The 19402-nt window shown below is 40.5% G+C and overlaps 1 protein-coding gene across 3 annotated transcripts in view; it reads left to right on the top strand.

Annotated features, from left to right (window-relative positions):
- The window catches only part of LOC147148406 (excitatory amino acid transporter 2-like), a 41159-nt gene that overhangs the window by 17107 nt on the left and 4650 nt on the right, over positions 1-19402 (top strand). Inside the window, exons 1-10 of one of the 3 annotated variants that reach the window (XM_086027754.1) lie at positions 495-784; positions 6654-6793; positions 13110-13262; positions 13794-14044; positions 15045-15192; positions 15310-15436; positions 15595-15828; positions 15910-16104; positions 17626-17760; positions 18326-18569. In XM_086027754.1, the coding sequence (XP_085883880.1) occupies positions 747-784; positions 6654-6793; positions 13110-13262; positions 13794-14044; positions 15045-15192; positions 15310-15436; positions 15595-15828; positions 15910-16104; positions 17626-17760; positions 18326-18569 (1665 nt within the window). In that variant the 5' untranslated portion in view covers positions 495-746. Of the gene's footprint in view, positions 1-494; positions 785-6653; positions 6794-13109; positions 13263-13793; positions 14045-15044; positions 15193-15309; positions 15437-15594; positions 15829-15909; positions 16105-17625; positions 17761-18325; positions 18570-19402 lie in introns of those variants that run through there. The other 2 variants (XM_086027756.1, XM_086027755.1) reach the window with 2 other exon arrangements.

Here is a 19402-nt window from a genome sequence, read left to right as displayed (position 1 = left end):
GCCAGAACCGTTTCTATCACCCGCTTAATGATGTATACATTTTTCCTTTATCACTACACAGAAACAATATTGCATATTGTTGCATAACCACTGAGAACTGTAAGTATGAACTCCCATCTGCTGTCCATCAGGACGGCAAACATTGCTTATGTTAAATCATCCTTTTAAAGCAAAACGTCTACATGTAAAGCTCTGCATATTGAGCCATTAGTGGGCATCATTATTCCACAGAGGTGGATCAGTCTGGGAGTGGGGATTACAGTGTCCAGGGAATGGAGGGACCCAGGGATTGTGCTCGTAAACTCAGATATTAATCCCCCCCATAACCACCCCCCCTCACCCCTGCAATTCTTCATTATTTCTTTATTTATTGTATACGTGTGTGTGTGTGTGTGTGTGTGTGTGTGTTTGGCTTGGGATCTTGGTAGTGGAGGGAGTCAGGAGGTGGGGGCTTAGCTTCGGGGAGGGTGGGTGTCTGTCGTCGTCATGACGGGGCAATTCAGGTGGTTGCAGTGACTTGTTCGGTGGTCTGAGCCGAGTGGAAAGGACCTTTACTCTTTGGATGCTCAGGAAGAGCCGGTGGACAGCTGAGAGCTACCAGCACGTCTATGCTGGCCGTAGCCAACGGCCAAACTTGGGACCTTATCATCTGCTGCTGTACTTTTTTACGTTGGATGGAGAAGGCGTGATTTTACAGAGACTGATTCGATATTTGAATACCAAAGCTGGAGAAGTGACCCTGTTGAATGTATATAGCTCTTACTGCAACTCCACCTGAAATGAAGTAAGTCCACTTGGCATTCACACATTCAGAAAGGTCAGGAGTGAGTGCTGCCTTTTGAGCTTTAATGTTGAGGAGCTTTCAAAGGACGTGCAGCTCATTTATTCAGATCATCATTAATTCATTCTTGGCTTCATTGCCATGTACAATTAGTCTGACTGAGATATCAGCCAAGATTAATTGATTTATCCATCTGAGACCTTCCCCCCATCCGTGTGTGTGTGTCACGCACACACATGCGCACCTGTGCATAACACGATAACTGATTCATGAGGTTCAGTGAATGGCTAATAATACCCAAGACAGATTTATTTACCACATTAAGTTAAATAATTGTCTCAGGACTATACTGACCTAGACTATATAATTCTAAGACTGTGTCGTTAATATCAAATACATACCCCTCCTACAATTGACATTTTATTTAAGTTTTACAGACTTAAAGAATTTCCCTTTGCCAAACTCATTCAGAAATGCTGTATATTGTCTAATATACAGCAAACTGTATATTGTGTGTAGTTTCCAAAATGATTCATAACAGTCAAATAATTGTCATATTATTATTGTTATTCTTCTTCTTCTTCTTCTTCTTCTTCTTCTTCTTCTTCTTCTTCTTCTTCTTCTTCTTCTTCTTCTTCTTCTTCTTCTTCTTCTTCTTCTTCTTCTTCTTCTTCTTCTTCTTCTTCTTATTATTATTATTATTATTATTATTATTATTATTATTATTATTGTTATTATTATTATTATTATTGTTGTTGTCAAGGAGGAAATCAACTGACTCTGGAGTTGCCTACCCCTGGATTAAGATGTGCCAAGAGATAGTGACTGCAGTACAAACATCTGCCATTTAAAATTCTGGCTTACATTTTGACCAAAATGATTATATAGTCGAAAGCCATTTTATTTCGGTACTAAATTCAGAGTTGATTAAAAGAGGGAACACGTGTCAAAACTCAAGGCGTGTGGGCCCCGATCTGGCCAGCCACATCATTTTTTTTGTGTGAAGTGTGTCAACTTCCATTGATATTGCCAAAATCTGTGCCAAAATTTCAAATTGTTTCATGTAAAAAATAATAACATTAAGGTATTGCAAGCATTTTCTTTTCACGAAGCCCCTTTGTACAGTAGTTGAACAAGCTATAATTCCTGAGTTTTGATTTCAGAACTAGTTAGCCATCTATTTGTGGTGTATATGCAATATTGTAAAGTGGAAAACCATAACCATAGAGTGGCTCATGACAAAAATGAATTTGACCGCACCTCTAGAATATACCAGGATCCTTTGAAGTGGTCTAAAGGAATGAATGTAACAAAAGTGCCAGATGCATCGTATGAATCATTCATATTCAGTTTGTAAAAATAATAAGGTATTTTCATTACAACCCCACACATTTCATCAATAAGATGCTCATCGAAGATATCTTTAAACAACAACTCAAAATGTGGCAAGGTTATGAAAAAGGTCTTCATTGTGCATAATTTTCTGCAAGTTCATGCTGTGTGTCTTGGTGAGAAGCGTTCTAATGAGACTCATGACAGAATAATATCCGACCTCCATGACATTTAACATGTGCTTCCTCTCTCCTCACTTCTAAAAATAATGTGACCAGGAGGGAAGTGCGGAATAGTTTAATTAACTCCTCATCACTCTTATGGACTGCGATTCTGCAGCACCGCTCATTTTCCAACTACTTTTTTTCCCCAACTATTTTTCTGAGCTTTCACTAATTCAGCTTTCTCTGGCTGATGTATGAAACACAAGCCGAGGTGCAGTATAATGGGAATGATTCGCCGTCTGTTTGCATGTTCATTCTGTATTTCACACTTCACTTTGAAGTTAATAAGAGGAGATCGGAACACTCCATCTGTGTGCCTGGAAGCTGCCCAGGTGGTCTTCCTATAGTCAATCTTACAGCAAGACACAAAGCTTGAGGAGACGTGTGAGTAGTGTGTGTGTGCGTGGGGTGCGTGTGAGGGTTGGGGGGGCGGGGTGTCATAATTAGTGACCACAGTGCAGTAGCCTCCACTATTCTTAGAGGAGAAGGACTGTGCCTAATCGCAAATAGCAAATTTCTGTGAGTAGCTGACACTCACCTTAACGTGTTATCATAATAAACCATAGTAACATCACAAATTATGATCCCTAAACACTTCAATCGTATTTCAAATGCATGCAAACATCTTCAAACACTGATTCACCCTTAAAAATACAGAACAGCAAACAGCTTTCCCTGAAGCACACCCTTTTAGCATTGTCATGGCGTCCTGTGTGGTTAACGTGTTTGTGACGCCTTCCCGAAAACATTTTTTGCTTTTGTTGTCCTGCTACTATTATTTCTATCTAGAATTTGCCGCTTGCACTCTGTAGTATTGTGTATGAAATGGTTCAATCAGACGACAATGTAAGCTTTTATTCACAACTCAAGGCAATGTGGGCCATCGGGTCTGTTCGGCACAACTCTGACAACATGGGAGCAAAACACTCTGTAGCCAGTAAAATTAGGCCTTCAATCTAAAATCATAATAGCACTACGCGCCACACGCTTAAAATAATATACAACAGTCAAATGCTTTTTCTCTTTTCGACAATAGAAAAGATCACTTTCTGTACGATAGCGTTCTGCCCAACCAATTACTAGTGGCAACTTGGCATATCCTTGTTGCCTCTCACAAGCAGCTCCAGCACTTCTGAGGAATATTTGGCATGCACTTAAAACACTGAGCTCAAGTGGACGAAATAGCCGTCAGCTGCCGTGATTGATCAAAACAAAAGTTTGGGAGGCATGCTGTGTACAAGTGGCCGCATCACCAAGTCAGCGCAAAGTATTGTACTGAATGTCAACAAGGCTGCAACGTCGGCAGGGAGGTCACAGAGTCATGTTTTGAGCCAGAATAATGGAGAGAGAGCTGGTTGGCCACTATCGGGTCCCTGAAAGTGTGAAAATAACCTCTGAAAAGTAGGTGAAGGGTCTGACTGACTACTTTCTTCAATGGTAGAAAATTAAGAACAGAACTTTGAGAAACAAAGTCTCCTTTAGACATGAAAATGCACCATCCTATGCCAGATGAAATTCCTCTGCGTGATGGGCCTCTATCCACCCTACGATGATCAACCCTATTGAGAACATCTGAAGAATCCTTAGGCAAAATGTCTATGAGGGTAGGAGGCATTTCACATCCAAACAGCAGCTCTGGGAGGCTGTTATCACATCCTGGAGAGATTAAAGCAAAAGCTGTCCAAAAATGCACAAATTCAATAGCTGCAAGTATTGCAACGCTGCTATCAAATCAGAGGTCTGTGTTTCAATGTACTTGACCCGTTAAGATGTTTCTGATTAAAACTAAGGTCCGCTGATAGTGTAGTGGTACACACGCCTGAGTTGTGTGCGGGCAGCGTGGGATCGATTCCCGCTCAGTGACAGTGTCTATGTGTGCCCTGCGACTGGCTGGCGACCAGTTCGGGGTGTAGTCTGCCTTTGCCCATTGACGGCTGGGATAGGCTCCAGCAACTCCCCGCGAGTAGGATAAGCGGTTTGGAAGATGACATGACATGACATGATTAAAACTACATTTGATTTCAGCAAATACAAACTCCCAATCCTGCAAATTCAACAATTGAGTATTTTCAGCTCTTTACAACCAATAAAATGCCTTGAAACACTGCTGTCCATAATAATTTGGAACATTGCACATCTTAACAAAAACTATGCTTTTATTTTGGAAAAAAACCAAACTGCTACCATTACGAAGTTTGTTTGAAAACATTCGATCTCAATGTGGAAACACCCTAGATGGTCTTTAATCACCACTAAAATGAGCAGTTGACAGGAACGTACAAGTAATTTATAAGTGCTTCATTTCACATACCAAGGTATGACGTCTTTCACTGCAGTCAGCCACTGGGGGTGGGTACAAGGACAACAAAATAATAATGTTCTTCGCTGAGACTTTTATTTCGACCATGAACTCCAGCGGCGAGTTCAAATGTCAGTCACATAATTTCTTCTGTACAATTTGTCCCTGCTGCCTTTGCAATGGGATTCTTGCAGATGAATGGCAACATTTGGGGCCCTATTTAGTAGACAGGTGCACATGGACTCAGTGTGCATCTTCATATTCGTGCAAGTGTAGATTATCATGTGTTGGGAATGTGGCAGCCACGCCTTGCTGGAGCGAGGGCATTTCCTATTACGGCACACCTGACAATTTGGTGACAGAAAGTAGACTAGCCTTTGGACTAGGTGAAACCAGGTCTAAGTTTTGGCATTGGAGGCGTAACGCGATTTTCATGGATTTGATCCAGGTGTAGGTAGACGGATTTTGCGCTCCACTGCTGTGTTGGTGGATGTCATCGTATTTCCTTCATAAATATGACATCACCGTGCATCCAACCCTCTGAATCACTGCAGAAATCAATTAAATTGAATGCATTATTTTCAACATCATCTTTAATATACAGGGTGTCACAAAATTATTTCCAAAATTTCATAAGACAATAATTTTAGTAAAACTTGTTGAAATAAACTTTTTTTTTTTTTTTTTTACAGAATGTATGGAGACATGTCAAGATTTTATATTGAATGTTTTATATGAACAAGGCTACACTATATCCCCCTCACTCAATCATCTCTGGTAATTGAGTGGAAAAGAGAGAGTACTTTGGCTCCAGATTAACATTTTTACTGGGAGCACAGTAGCACCTAATTTAACATTTTAGGAGTGCTGGTAGAAAATTTGGGGGCGCACACAGCATATTGACTCACAAAGTGCATGTTCGGGATTATGGGCAAGAGTGTTTGCAATTGAATTTGTTCAACTGACTTTGGTGCAGGCAAGCGTCAAAGACAGTGTAAATGTGAGAGTTAATGTTTGTCTGTCTATATGTGTGCTCTGTGACTGACGACCAGTCCAAGATTGGTCCCGTCTGGCACAGGAGATTTGTTGGGGAGAAAAAGAGTTGTGCATCGTGTGATTAAGACCTTTTGGGTGGTGCCCCTGTCAGAGGCGGTACTGGCCCCTTAGAGTCATAATACTTGAAGTTTTTGTTATTTCATATTTAGCGAGAATGGGGACTGCAGCCAGACTCGCTTGCCATTTTCTGAGTGAAGTGTTTATGAAGCTAACGACACAGCTAGTGCTGTAAAGTGTCTTGATGTGGATGTGGAAATGTGGAAAAAAAAGTCCTGGAAAAAAATCGGAAAATAGCAATAGTCAATTACCTCGGCTGGCACCCGTGGGGGTCCAAGCATGTTTCACATTCTATTAAACAGACATAAAGGACACTTCATAAAGTACGTTGTTGATTCAAATACAGATCATATTGCAAAACTCAAGTTTTGGAGGAGGGTTACTTTTCTCCGACCCAGATCTCCAGTGAATACAGTGTACAACATTGTCACTGTAGTGGGAGCGTTTGATGCACGAATTCCTGCGATTGATCACATTAATAAAGTGTCCTGCAGATTACGAAATTACACACTAGAGACCATTAAGGATCTGCTTTTAATAAACTAACTCAAGTGTTTTAAGCATCCTCTCAAGAGGCTGCAATTTTACAGGCGGCAGATTGTCGTCAGCTTCCATCTGCTGGCTGCCATAGCAACCAGGAAGGGTAATATGGGAATGACAGCTCAGCATCACACTTGGATGGTTTAACAGTTGCTGTTTTCTCCTGAAATATATTGAGGTTTTTTTTGGAGACATTCAGAACAAGCAAATGATTGGATTTAGGCTGCACTTCTAAAGTTGAACAACAACAGATGCCTGTATGACATACCTGCAAATAGTGACTGCTGATGATGTAAGATGAAAGTTTTTAGTTCAATGATGGTGCATTGCAAAACCATTGAATTGTCTTGTCTGTGTTTCATAGTGCCAACAGTATGCCTAAACAAGTGGAGGTGAGGATGCACGAGAGTCACCTGGAGCCAATAGAGGCCCGGCCTCAGTCCAAATGTGCCAGACTCTGCTCCAAGCTGTTCAAGAACCTTCTGCTCACACTCACCGTCCTTGGTCAGTATTGAGGACATCTTTTTGTCCTTTTTTTGGTTTGTCCTTTGCGATCTCTGTGTTCTGATAGCAACATGAAATGTTGCCAGCCATCTGCACTGTTTAGATGTACCAGACAGTGAGATGACTGGCTGCGCTGACCTTTCTCCCATCCTTGCCACCTGTTGCAATTATAAGCGCTCGGCAGCATTCACGCAGTCACCCAAACAGTCTCTGGTGGCACATTAAAACTATTGTGATTACAACAGGCTCACTGCAACAGGGATTTGACTTGACACACGGAAAGGGCACAGATGCAAGAATGTAGGCCCTGCAGCCACACATGACATTTGCATTATAGTGTTTGACAACTATGTGGCCTGTCTCACGGCACCTTTACACATATGCAAGCATACTGTAGGTTGAAAATGTATGGGTGCATAATGTGATTATTTGTGCATGCATATGTACATCCCATTACTTGGATGCAGAGGTGGAATTCAAAAGTCTCAAGTTACTCTAGAAATAAACATCAAATCACTTGGATTAAGCAGTAAATATATATAAATATGTATGTATCTATCCATCTATCTATCTATCTATCTATCTATCTATCTATCTATCTATCTATCTATCTATCTATCTATCTATCTATCTATCTATCTATCTATCTATCTAGCTAGCTAGCTGGCTAGCTATCCATATATCTACTGTACACTTTATATATAATTCATTTTATTTATAGGCGCCTTTCAGGGCACTCAAGGTCATCGTAGAACATAATTCAGATAAGTACAGTAAAATAACAGAACAGAACATATCAATTACAATGTCAAATGATATGGGCAACATTAAAATGAATAAGCAGTGTGCTTTGAGTCTTCTTTTAAAGAGGAATAATGAGATGAGTCTGTTCTTACAGAGGTCAAGTTCCAAAGACAAGGGGCAGAGCGGCTCTGTCCCCAACGGTGTTCAGATGGGCAGAAGGGACGGACAGGTGGAGGGTAGACGAAGATCTGAGGGAGCGAGAGGGTGTAGCAAAGGTGTGAAGGAGGTCTGATAGATATGGACGAGCAAGATTGTTTATGGCCCTGAAGGTGCAGATCAGTATTTTGTATTGAATGCGGTATCAGACAGGTATCGAGTGGAGTTGTTTTAAGACTGGACTGATGTGGTGGGGGAAGGGGGTCCTCGTGTTAATATGAGCAGCAGAGTTCTGAAGAAGTTGTAATTTTTTGTAGTGACTTGAGGGCGGGGCACCGTGGTCAACTGGTTAGCACGTCCGCCTCACAGTGCAGAGGTCATGTGTTCAAATCCAGCCCCGGCCTTCCTGCATGGAGCTTGCATGTTCTCCCTGTGCCTGCGTGGTTTTTCTCCAAGTACTCCTGTTTCCTCACACATTCCAAAAACATGCTTAGGTCAAATGGACACTCTAAATTTCCCCTCGGCGTGATTGTGAGTGCAAATGTTTGTTTGTTTGTTTGCCCTGCGATTGACTGGCAACTGGTACAACCAATCAAGCTGAGCTGTTTTTGAAGCTTAGCCGTGACTAGTCGTTAGCTGAGCCCTGAACAGTTGTGATCTCATTTTCAGGTTATTTTGGTGCTGAGTAAACTTTCAACCAATTCAAGTACTTTCACCAGAGTTGGGGGCGTGCAGAGTTTAGTGGGTTGGTCCTGAGTGAAGTTGTACATCTGGAAGGCACTGGCAGTAGGCAGGGTTCACCCTGAACTGGTCGCAGGGCACATAGAGATAACCAACATACACACTCACAATCACACCTAGGTGGAATTTAGAGTGTCCAACTAACCTACCATGCATGTTTTTGGAATGTGGCAGGAAACCGGAGTACCCGGAGAAAACCCAGGCAGGCACGGGAAGAACATGCAAACTCCACACAGGAAGGCCGAGGCTGTATATATATATATATATATATATATATATATATATATATATATATATATATATATATATATATATATATAAATATATATATACATACACATATACATATATACATACACACACACACACACTTACCGCACATACATACAGTATATATGCACATAACTTGTCTATAAAATTGTTAGAAGCAAACCTCTGCATAATATTGTATCCTTGTTAACATTAGAGAATACAAGAATACAAAAAAGATATATAGCAGTAGCGATCAATTACTCACCTGTTTTCTGAAGCTGAGCTGATTGGTCGTTATGATCCCTAAGCAACTGTGATGTCATTTTCAGTCGACAGAAGTGCTAGTGGAAGTTGGTCAAATTTGATAGACGGAAGCGCTAATGGGAACCCATTTAAAATGATAGGCGGACCGCCCTATAGGCGATTGCTATTTGTTCTGGCCGGACAAAAGGGTGGATAGACGTCGACGGAAGAATACCGCGGCTGCAGACGAAAGGCAATAAACGGACTGGCAAATTTCAGAAAATGCCCAGCTCTGTATGTTTGTAGTGACAACAAATTCAGCCGCAATCTTTTGACTAGACCATGAGGTCGGCAACTCGCGGCTGCGGAGCCGCATGCGGCTCTTAGATCCTCATGTTGCGGCTCTGCGTGGCTTGGGAAAATAAATTATAAGTGTTAGATTGAAGTGTATTATAACGTCTTCCAAAGACATGACGTCAGACGTAGCTTCGTTATCTCCCTTTTTATTATTACAACTACGGTGCAACAACATGCAGTTCTGTCGTAAGTACACACAGATCTCTTCGTACTTGCCATCCACTCATTCCTCATTCTCATGGTCAATTCTTACTTCATCTGTAATTTTTATGCAGTTCTAACCAATTTAAAGAAGTGAAAAGAGCAAATTAAGCACGATTTCACGGCCGGAGGTGTGGGCAACACGGTGATGTGTTCTCCGTCTGCTGAATGTAGCCTTTTTCTTCAAGCCAATAACGATTGAAAATTGGCTTGTTTAATATGGATCGATGAGATGCTTCGTTGCAAAAACGAACAGTGAGGTACAGTAAGTTTCCATTTCATTTTAAAATTAACTTTAATTGGATAATTGTTTTATTTGCTGCATCACTCATGGTTTTAAATCTGAAAGAAAGCGTTTTGTGAAGGCATTGGAGCAAACTGTGACTGGTGTGTTTGCTGGTGTGACGATTCAAAGGCTGGGGGCACAATGAGCGCGAACTTTGAAGTACTCGGATTTTGCTGGCTTGGTTTTTATACTCTTTTAATCAATTCAAGCGTCAAATTACTGATTTAATGTATTTAATGTATTTTGTAGGTAGTAATAAGTGGACGTGAATAATAAGGTATTATACAACTTGAACGAAGCGGTGCCTGGGAACTCAAGCTGACGTTTTTTTGGAGGTTAATGTCAATAAGTGTTTGCGGCTCCCAGGGTACCCGGTTTCTCTTCCGTGGAAACCGGGTGGAAATAGCTCTGTGAGTGCGAAAGGTTGCCGACCCCTGGACTAGACAGTTTCCGAAATAATCCTACACATTACACTACGAGCGTGTAAACTGAATGTTAAGCGAATATCAAACACACTGGCTGTCACATTTTGCTTGTTCGCATCCAGTACCGTGTGTGTGTGTTTGCTCAACTCGGCGAGGGTTTTCTGTGTGTCTTTACTTAGCTATTATTAAGCGTGCATGTGGAGTTGCAAAGTTTTAGTCGCAATCCTTATAGTTTGTGGTGAAACAAAATTGCTTTTCACAGCGACTGTTTTGACACATCTAACAATGTTATTCGGTCTGTCTTGTCAACCCCCAAAATAAGAATTGCGCCTTAACTCCATATTTGAAACACGTTCGCTCGGCTGCTATCACAGAGTCACGTGACTTTGTCGTCTATACACACTGGTTTGCCGAATGAGGAGCTCCGTTTTTTGCGGCAATCTGAACAACTGAACGACAAATTTGAATAACATTCTAAGTTTCCAAACACAACATTGTTCAAAAGTGCCGTTCGGTTATTCAGACTGCTCTAACAAGAGAGTGCTGGTGCACGCTCTAGGTGGTCCAACTGGGGACATGGTGCGCCAGTGCGTCAGGCAGTCCAGATGGAAACAGTTCAAGCATGAGCTGCTGATTGGTTTAGAACACAGGCCCCATTTGGAAATTAACGAGAGGGAAGCACACTCTGCCTCTCTGAACACATACACTCTCAGAGTAGTGCGCGGGCGTCATAGTGAATTACCGAACGCGACCCTATTGTACATTTCTTGACTGGTCCGACTTAGAAGGAGGAAAAATAGCAAGAAAACAAGCAAATAGCGAGGCAAAACTGCAAAAGATGAAGTTACGATTAAAAACGAAAATCCACCCCAAAAAAAGTGAATCTGCAATAACCAAAGCAGAAAGTAGCGAGGAAACACTAGATTGTTTTTGGAATTATATAATTTGATTCATAGAGGCGATTTCGATACGATATTTCAATACGATATTATGATACAGTAACAGTGTCTTTTCTGTAAACAAAGGTATACTTATTAAAGTTAACTCCAAATAAACGATATAATTTTATTCACTGGCTTTTATTTTAAAAGGTTGGTGATTCCAAAATAAAAAAAATAACTTTTTATTTCAGAACAAGCTAGTTCTCTTAACATCCTTGCATAAACAAAGTGCAACAGAGCAACAGAACGAGCTCGCTCTCTTCTTTATCCACTAACTTATATATATATATATATATATATATATATATATATATATATATATATATATATATATATATATATATATATATATATATATATATATATATATATATATATATATATATATATGTGGCTCATAGTGACCATATGCTCTGCTTATAGTGAAATAAATTAAGTAATTTAAAAGCTATTTAAAATTCTCCATTTAATATTACATATCCAAATTAAATGTAAGCTAGTTAGCTGTGTCTTTGTTGATTAGCTGAGTTGCATTAGCGTAGCGTTTGTAACAAGTTACCGGTTTACATTAGTAATGTATCTTTTTCTTATGTGTTGTGACGACTGCAGTTATTTGTTATGTGAAATTGGTGAGGATGTCTAAAAGTGCCAATGCTAAGTAAAGCTGTGAATGTGGAAGACTGAGCCCTGATCTGCCTTTGAATGAGAAGGTCAGGACGGCGAGCGCAAGTAGAAGAAGGATGGGGGAGTGGCGAACCTTTGTGTATGTGTATGTGGGCAGGCAATTTACAGACAGAAAGGTTCTGTCCTGGTATTTGGTGTGTACAAATAAATATATTTCTCTAAAGAAAGGAAAACAATTGTAATATTGTAAATGGGGATGTTTTAAAACTTATCAATAGGCAAGACTACATGCTCATTTCATGTCAATTCCTGTTTCCAAGCCAAAGTCAAGTCTTTCATAGGTTTTCGATACCGCTCAAGTCACGTGACTCTAGTCCCCTACCTCTGCTTGGCAATACCCTCGCGAAAGGAGCGAGATTGCAGCATCATTGATGATCTGCGCTGAGGCGCTTAAGAGCCTGAATGGGGATCTTGCAAATGTGCCAAAGAGAAGGCACAGGAAATCAAGTGCCATCCAAAAACACTAGCACGTCAGGAGTCCACAGGACGCCTCTACACTGGAAGATGGATTGAGGACAGCTTACAAAAGATGGGAGGCTTTTCTTTCCAGTGTGTTATAAAACAACCACATGGGCAGTGTGATCTTTGGCAGGGGACGTTGAAGAGGAGGAAGTGCGGCGCTGGGCTGGTGGTGTTATGGAGGGTAGCTTGTGTCTTGATGAGACAGGAAGACCCACAAGCCAAACCCCAGAGCTAGCAGACTGAGCACGTACAAATCCCACTTTTTTCAAGCTGGTAGTAAAGAAGCGGCATTCATAAAATAGGAAACACATGTTGTTGTTTATCTAATGACTGTTCCAAAACAATGACATATTTCATCCTAAAAACAATTGTCTTCAGTTTTATCTTGTCAACCAACCACTTTACTTAAACACACAGAAAATGCCGCACTTTTTATTGCTTTCTTTCCCACTTGACAACCCAGGCCGTGGTTACCGAGGTAACAGTGTTGCGTATGTCCCATTATACTCGCCAGTCAGTCAACATCATTCTCCCTTCAGAAGAACTGCCAACAATGTCATTAGTGTAACTCTTGCCTGTCAGTTGATTTCTTTCACCCCATTGTGTGCTCATCAGTCTTGTCACTTCCTGTGTGACTGCAGCTTGACAATGATTTCTGCAAATGGTTCTTTATTGAGGTCATTATTGCTCATTTTCTATGTACAGTATCTAAACTGAATGACAACTTCAATATGGCTTTTTTCTCGACAATATTTCTATTGCTCCACTGTGATTTTGCCTGAACAGACTTTACTGCAACGTTCGTCCTTGTCTTTTTACTTCAGGTGTGATCTTAGGAGCAGTGTCAGGGATGTTGCTTCGTGTTGCCTCCCCAATTCACCCAGACATAGTCATGGTTATTGCCTTTCCTGGAGATATACTCATGAGAATGCTGAAGATGTTGATCCTGCCTCTTATCATCTCCAGTTTAATCACAGGTATGCCAAATATACATGAAACGTGAGTGCATGTTGTACATTATCCATTTCAGAACTGGCTGTATGTATGATTCATCAGTGTCATTATTTGACCTCAGTGGTTCAATAGATGTACACCAACCTCAGTAATTTGGACAATTGGACAAGTCCCAATAGTGTTGTATTGAAAATTCTACTTAATAACAAAAATAGTCATGCTCAGTTTTGACTCGTCAGATGATGTGCTATTTATAATCTTGTGCTTACAGTACACCAATGCACTATATTATAATGAGAGGTCTTTCAAATATGTTTCTACCTCTCATGTATAAAGAGGGCAAACGTGTGTTAATCAAAGGTAATATGATGTGATACAGTTCAAGTTTAGGATCAAATTAGAATATGCACATGCACATATTGTTGTGCCTGGTAGGTATATGCTGATGTTATCAGATGCATGCAAAATGAGGAAAATATAGCATCTTTTCGTGCATGACAAGCCATTTTAGGCATGAAAAGATAAGCACACACGCTGTCTTTGTCTGGCTGCAGGACTGGCCGGTTTGGATGCCAAATCTAGTGGTCGTCTGGGTACCAGGGCAATGGTCTACTACATGACCACGACTATCATCGCTGCCATCTTGGGAGTCATCCTGGTGTTGGTCATCCACCCTGGAAACCCCAAACTGAAGGAGAATCTTGGAGAGGGACAAAAGAATGATGATGTGTCCAGCTTGGATGCCTTCTTTGATCTGATCAGGAACCTGTTCCCAGAGAACCTGGTGCAGGCTTGTTTCCAACAGGTAAGGCAACAGTGTACATAAACAAAAGCATCCATCCATCCAGATTTCCACGCAAATCCTGTCCAGGCTATTGGGTGAGCTGGAGCGTGATTATCCCACCTGAATTTGGGTGACAGGCAGAGGAGAAACAATCATTCGCGCTGATATTGGATTTACTTACTATTAGTTCGTTCAGACCAGGGGTGTCAAACTCATTTTTGTCGCAGGCCACATCATAGTTGTGGTGTCCCTCAGAGGGCTGTTACAACTGTGAACCCATACAAATGTATGATCGCCTTATATTATCACATATACCCAACAAATTGATGGATAACTAGTTTTGAAATCAGAAGCCAGTAAATAGTTTGTTCAACTGTTTTTCAATGTATTTCAAAGGAGGGATTTATAACAAATGCTTGCAATATCTCATATGTTGTGTTAATAAATAAATTTGGAACACTAGGAAATAGAGCATCCTCTGAAACAGTAGTAGGAAAAATCTGCACAGTTTTTAACATGAAAAAAAAAATCAACTACATTGGTAGGTTACAAAATGGGAAAACTACAGAACTCACTCTTACTTTCATATGTATTTTCTTCAAATTTCACATCATGAACACCCCCCTGAAAAATTGCGATTCTTCTCAACTGAAATTTTAGCAATACCGTATGCATATAATTGTGAGAATTGTGTTTTTGCTGCCACTTCACACGTGAGAATTCTGCCTGCCAGTCATGCCGACAACGCAGTACACCTGCACTTAACTGACAGGCACAGTAAGTTAGCTGGGCACAAACTAAATAAATTAGACTTCATAAGGGGACTTTGAAATTAAACCAATAGTATGTATTAAATATGAAATACGTTTTGAAATGAAATAACGCCAGCATCATGTGCTAATGCAAATATGGCACTGCAAATGAGAGCAACAAATGAGAGAGTGAGAGTACTACTGTATGCACATTTTTCATACTGTATCAATCATCCAGATTGTCACTGAACGTTGACTTTCCACTTCAGATCCAGACGGTGACTAAGAAGGTGGAGGTGGTTATTGAGGAAGACGTCAATGCCACCACAATGGAGGGCCTGTTAACAAATATTACCAAGGAACCTCAGTTTGCCATTAAAAAGTCCCTGCAGTTCAAGAGTGGAATGAATGTCCTGGGTCTGTATTAACTTTTCAAGTCTGACAGTAATAAAATGGTTTTGTCTGATTTCATTCCCCCCGCCCCCTTTGACTTTCATTGTCAAAGTCTGACAGTTGTGTGACTTTTCCACACAGGTCTGATTGGTTTCTTTATTGCATTTGGCATTTGCATGGGCAAGATGGGCGAGAGGGCCAGACTCATGATTGAATTTTTCAACATTCTCAATGAGATTGTGATGAAACTTGTCATCATGATCATGTGGTTAGTATTGGAAAAATATGTACTACTAACTTAAACTATTTTTGTGCTTATCTTCCATTGTCATTTGTTTAAACGGTTTTGATACCATTTTTGGTGTGTTTTAAACATAAAGTCAGGTTATACTATGTATACATCTAAGCCTTGTTTATTTTTGCCAGGTATTCTCCTTTTGGTATTGCTTGCCTGATCTGTGGTAAGATCATCTCCATAAAGGACTTGGAAGTGGTGGCCAGGCAACTGGGAATGTATATGGTCACCGTGATCGTTGGACTCATCATTCATGGAGCAATCTTCCTGCCTAGTATCTATTTTGTAATTGTCAGGAAAAACCCCTTCAAATTCTTCCTGGGTATTTTCCAGGCCTGGATCACTGCCCTGGGCACTGCATCAAGGTCAGCATTAAAGACCGTAGACGTCTGTATCCTTATGTGTTTTTAATATCCAAACTAATGACATCATGTTTTTATTCTAAGCGCCGGCACACTTCCTGTTACTTTCCGCTGTCTGGAGGAGAATTTGGGAATTGACAAAAGAGTCACTCGTTTCGTGCTCCCAGTTGGTGCCACCATCAACATGGACGGAACTGCTCTGTACGAGGCTGTGGCTGCCATCTTCATTGCCCAGATGAACGGTGTCCACCTGGACCCCGGTCAGATTGTGACTGTTAGGTCAGAAACCACACGCAGTGATATAGTGTGCCAAACATTTCTCTTTCATAAATCTATTTAAATAATAATATTAATAAATACATTAATGGAATCTTGCCATGTAGGGACTACAATTTCTCATCAAAAATGCTAAAACAGAATAAAACAAAAAAATCGTAGAAACATACACCAAAAGCAATCAAATATGCTACGTTTTAGGTGCAGCGTTCCTATATTTAAGTCTGTGAGGGATGAGTCCCCAACACACACCAATGTTAAATTCACACCATGGGTTTTTGTCAACTCAGGCATTTCATCCATGCAGCCGTAAGTGGTTCCTTCTTGAGGCTGTCGACCACACTTTGTCTGCTACTCGCCTTAAAGTCGAGGATATCCAGACTAACTGATTGTTTTTTTTTTACAAGAATGAGTGGACACGCTTTTGTTGTTGAGCCACTTTCTTTTTTTTTAAGTTTGCATGCAACATGTTACACTTAGTATGAAAGGGTAATCAGATCAACCAGCACTGTCTATTATGAAGCATGTGTCACCTGCAGTCTGGACATGGAGGAGGGTCAACATCTTCCACTCACCAAGAAGGGAGTCGTCAAAAGTACAGTATTAGATTACACTAAAACCGTTGTCTGATTGCTTCTGGTTGCTGTTTTGAAAAATAGCCACTAGATGGGTCGAAGAAAAGGTTGCTTTGATTCAAATTAACACAAATATTTGAAGTATACAACTTGCTTAACAAAATTTTCTGTAGTGAACTAGGAGACTGCAGTTGTTTAGTTCACTAAAAGGGCAAACTGAAGTTGCCTTCTGATAAGGGAAGACAGAATATTTGAGGAAAGTGGACGCAAAAGCAGATACAGACAAACAGTGTTGCAGAAAAGCAGGAGAGCAAAAATCTGACAGCATAAGTTCAAGCAATAAAAGAGGCAATGTTGAATGAGACAACCAAGCGACACCAAGGCTGAGATACAAATACAGTACTAATAACTACTGTTATTGCAAGATGAAGGTCAATGAGTGAACTACAGAAGAAGGCAAAAAGATGACTGGCTCTGTACTAGAGGTGTTGAGTTAGTAGATTGAACTATTGACAAAGAAAAGTTGTACAATACACACATACACATACGCATGAACACAAAAGCTTTGGGTACAAATAATTCTTAACATGTAGTTCCTAAAAGTGAATTTCAACAGGAAAGAAATACAACAAATACACAGTAGGAAAACTACCTGTTTCTCCAAATATTATTATTAATTATTGCCACTGGCTTGATAGTGAGTCAAGGTTGAGTGACCTTCATCTTGAGAATTCATGATCACTCGACCCACTTGTGAGTGAAGCCTTTCATCTTTCACACGTGTACCTCTGAACAAGAAGCACCCACATTAATGCCTTTTATCTGCTGAGTTACACCATTCAGAGTCCTAATGTGACAGTCGTTTTCTGTACAAGGTGTGTGCAGGAAACGTTATTGCTCTGGTGTTTGACTTTGTATTTGTTTTTTTGTGTATCGTGTTTTCATCCAGTCTCACAGCCACTCTGGCCAGTGTTGGCGCTGCCAGTATTCCCAGTGCTGGACTGGTGACCATGCTCTTGATCCTGACTGCTGTGGGGCTGCCAACCCAGGACATCAGTCTGCTCGTTGCTGTCGACTGGCTTCTGTGAGTTTGTTTTTAGTTTTGTATTAACCGCTTATGTTGTATTATAGTAATAGAAAAGATATAAAACCGGTAGTTATAAAATGTCATATATTTTTTTACTGAGTGAAAAGTTAAAGTTGTAATATCGCCAATCACCACTAGATGGCTGACATGCCTTAGCTGCGCTTACACTGGGTCTGATACTGCCCTATACTACGTGAGCTGGCTTAATATCTTTTTGTGGAATGATATGCACGACAAACAGAGCACCTCAATAATATTACAATTTTGAGTGAGTTATTTTTTGGTGGAAAAATGGACAAAATTGGTTCTTGCCGTTCTTAAAATCAGTTTTGTGCTGTCCTTGAATGTCCTTTGTGCAAGAGAACCCTATATAAGCGGTATAGATAATGGAGATGGATATAAATATACAGTATATATGTCTACAGAACACAGTCAACCTGTATGAAATCCAGTGCAATCTGTTGGGGCACTGTCTTTAACAGCTGAGTAGCCAAGGCTTGCAGTTATCCAGCAACAGTAACTCAAACCCTTCTGCTTCTTATAATGCAAATTGTCTCCTCAGGGACCGATTCAGGACCTCTGTGAATGTGGTTGGGGACTCCTACGGTGCAGGCATCGTGTACCACATGTCCAAGGCGGAGCTTGAAGAGCTGGATGCGCACACGGCTAAATCAGACGACATTGAAATGACAAAGACCCAGTCGTATTACGACGACATGAAGAACCACCACGAAAACAATTCCAACCAGTGCGTCTTAACGCCTTCCGCAAATGCTAACAATTCTGTCGTAGTAGATGAGTTCAAGGTACAATTAATGCTTACTGATCTAGAGACTTGTATATGACCAGCTCTCTTGTTGCATGCTCACTCTACATTGCTGCTTGACTCTTTCAATTCACTGCACCTTTGTATAGTACAATTAACACACTAACTTGACGACTGAAATGATGCATGAGGACAATGCATGTTTGTACTTCTTTTGGAACGGAAGCTTTTGCGTTGTGAATGTGTAGAAATATAACAACTCATCTAAAATTACTTCTAAAACAAATCGCCTCAGCACATTTGATAAGCTTCATGAGCCTTTTCTCATGCCTGTAACCTGTTGTGGACTGGCTCCAAAAGGCCTTCACTGGACAATGTAGGATCATTATTCAGCAGACCTCACATCTTTCAAATGTTTCCTCTACATTCACATTTAAAGCCCTTCATAATAAGAGATTACTTCCCCTGATTTGTCTCAGTTGCTGTAGACACTTTTTTCCCTGTGCTCAGTGTCCCACGTGGGCCCTTCCATTCATCTAATTATAGCTTATTTTAATTATTAACAGATTTCCAATGGGTCACATTTTGCACGCATTTGAAATCCAAAGATGGAAAATGTTGCAGATAATTAGCAGCTCAACTATTCCACAGACACACCTACCTCACAGTCACTGAGTCATTACCACACAGAGATGAGTATTTTTGACAAAAGTTGTTTGGGCCCATTGTAAGGGTTGCGTAGTGTAAAAAGGGTCAACATTCAGCCCTCTATTTGAATGTGTTAAGGGTTTCACAATAATGCAGGAACGTGTATTGCATGTATGTACATCCACATGCATATGCCCTATTCATGTATTAAAGGATGGAAGGTGT

This window comes from Filicampus tigris, chromosome 4 (assembly GCF_054856515.1).
Source record: "Filicampus tigris isolate MCC_2025a chromosome 4, RoL_Ftig_1.0, whole genome shotgun sequence".
Lineage (NCBI taxonomy): Eukaryota > Metazoa > Chordata > Actinopteri > Syngnathiformes > Syngnathidae > Filicampus > Filicampus tigris.
Note: the sequence above shows the minus strand (reverse complement) of the source record. Positions and strands in the feature narration are given on the sequence as shown.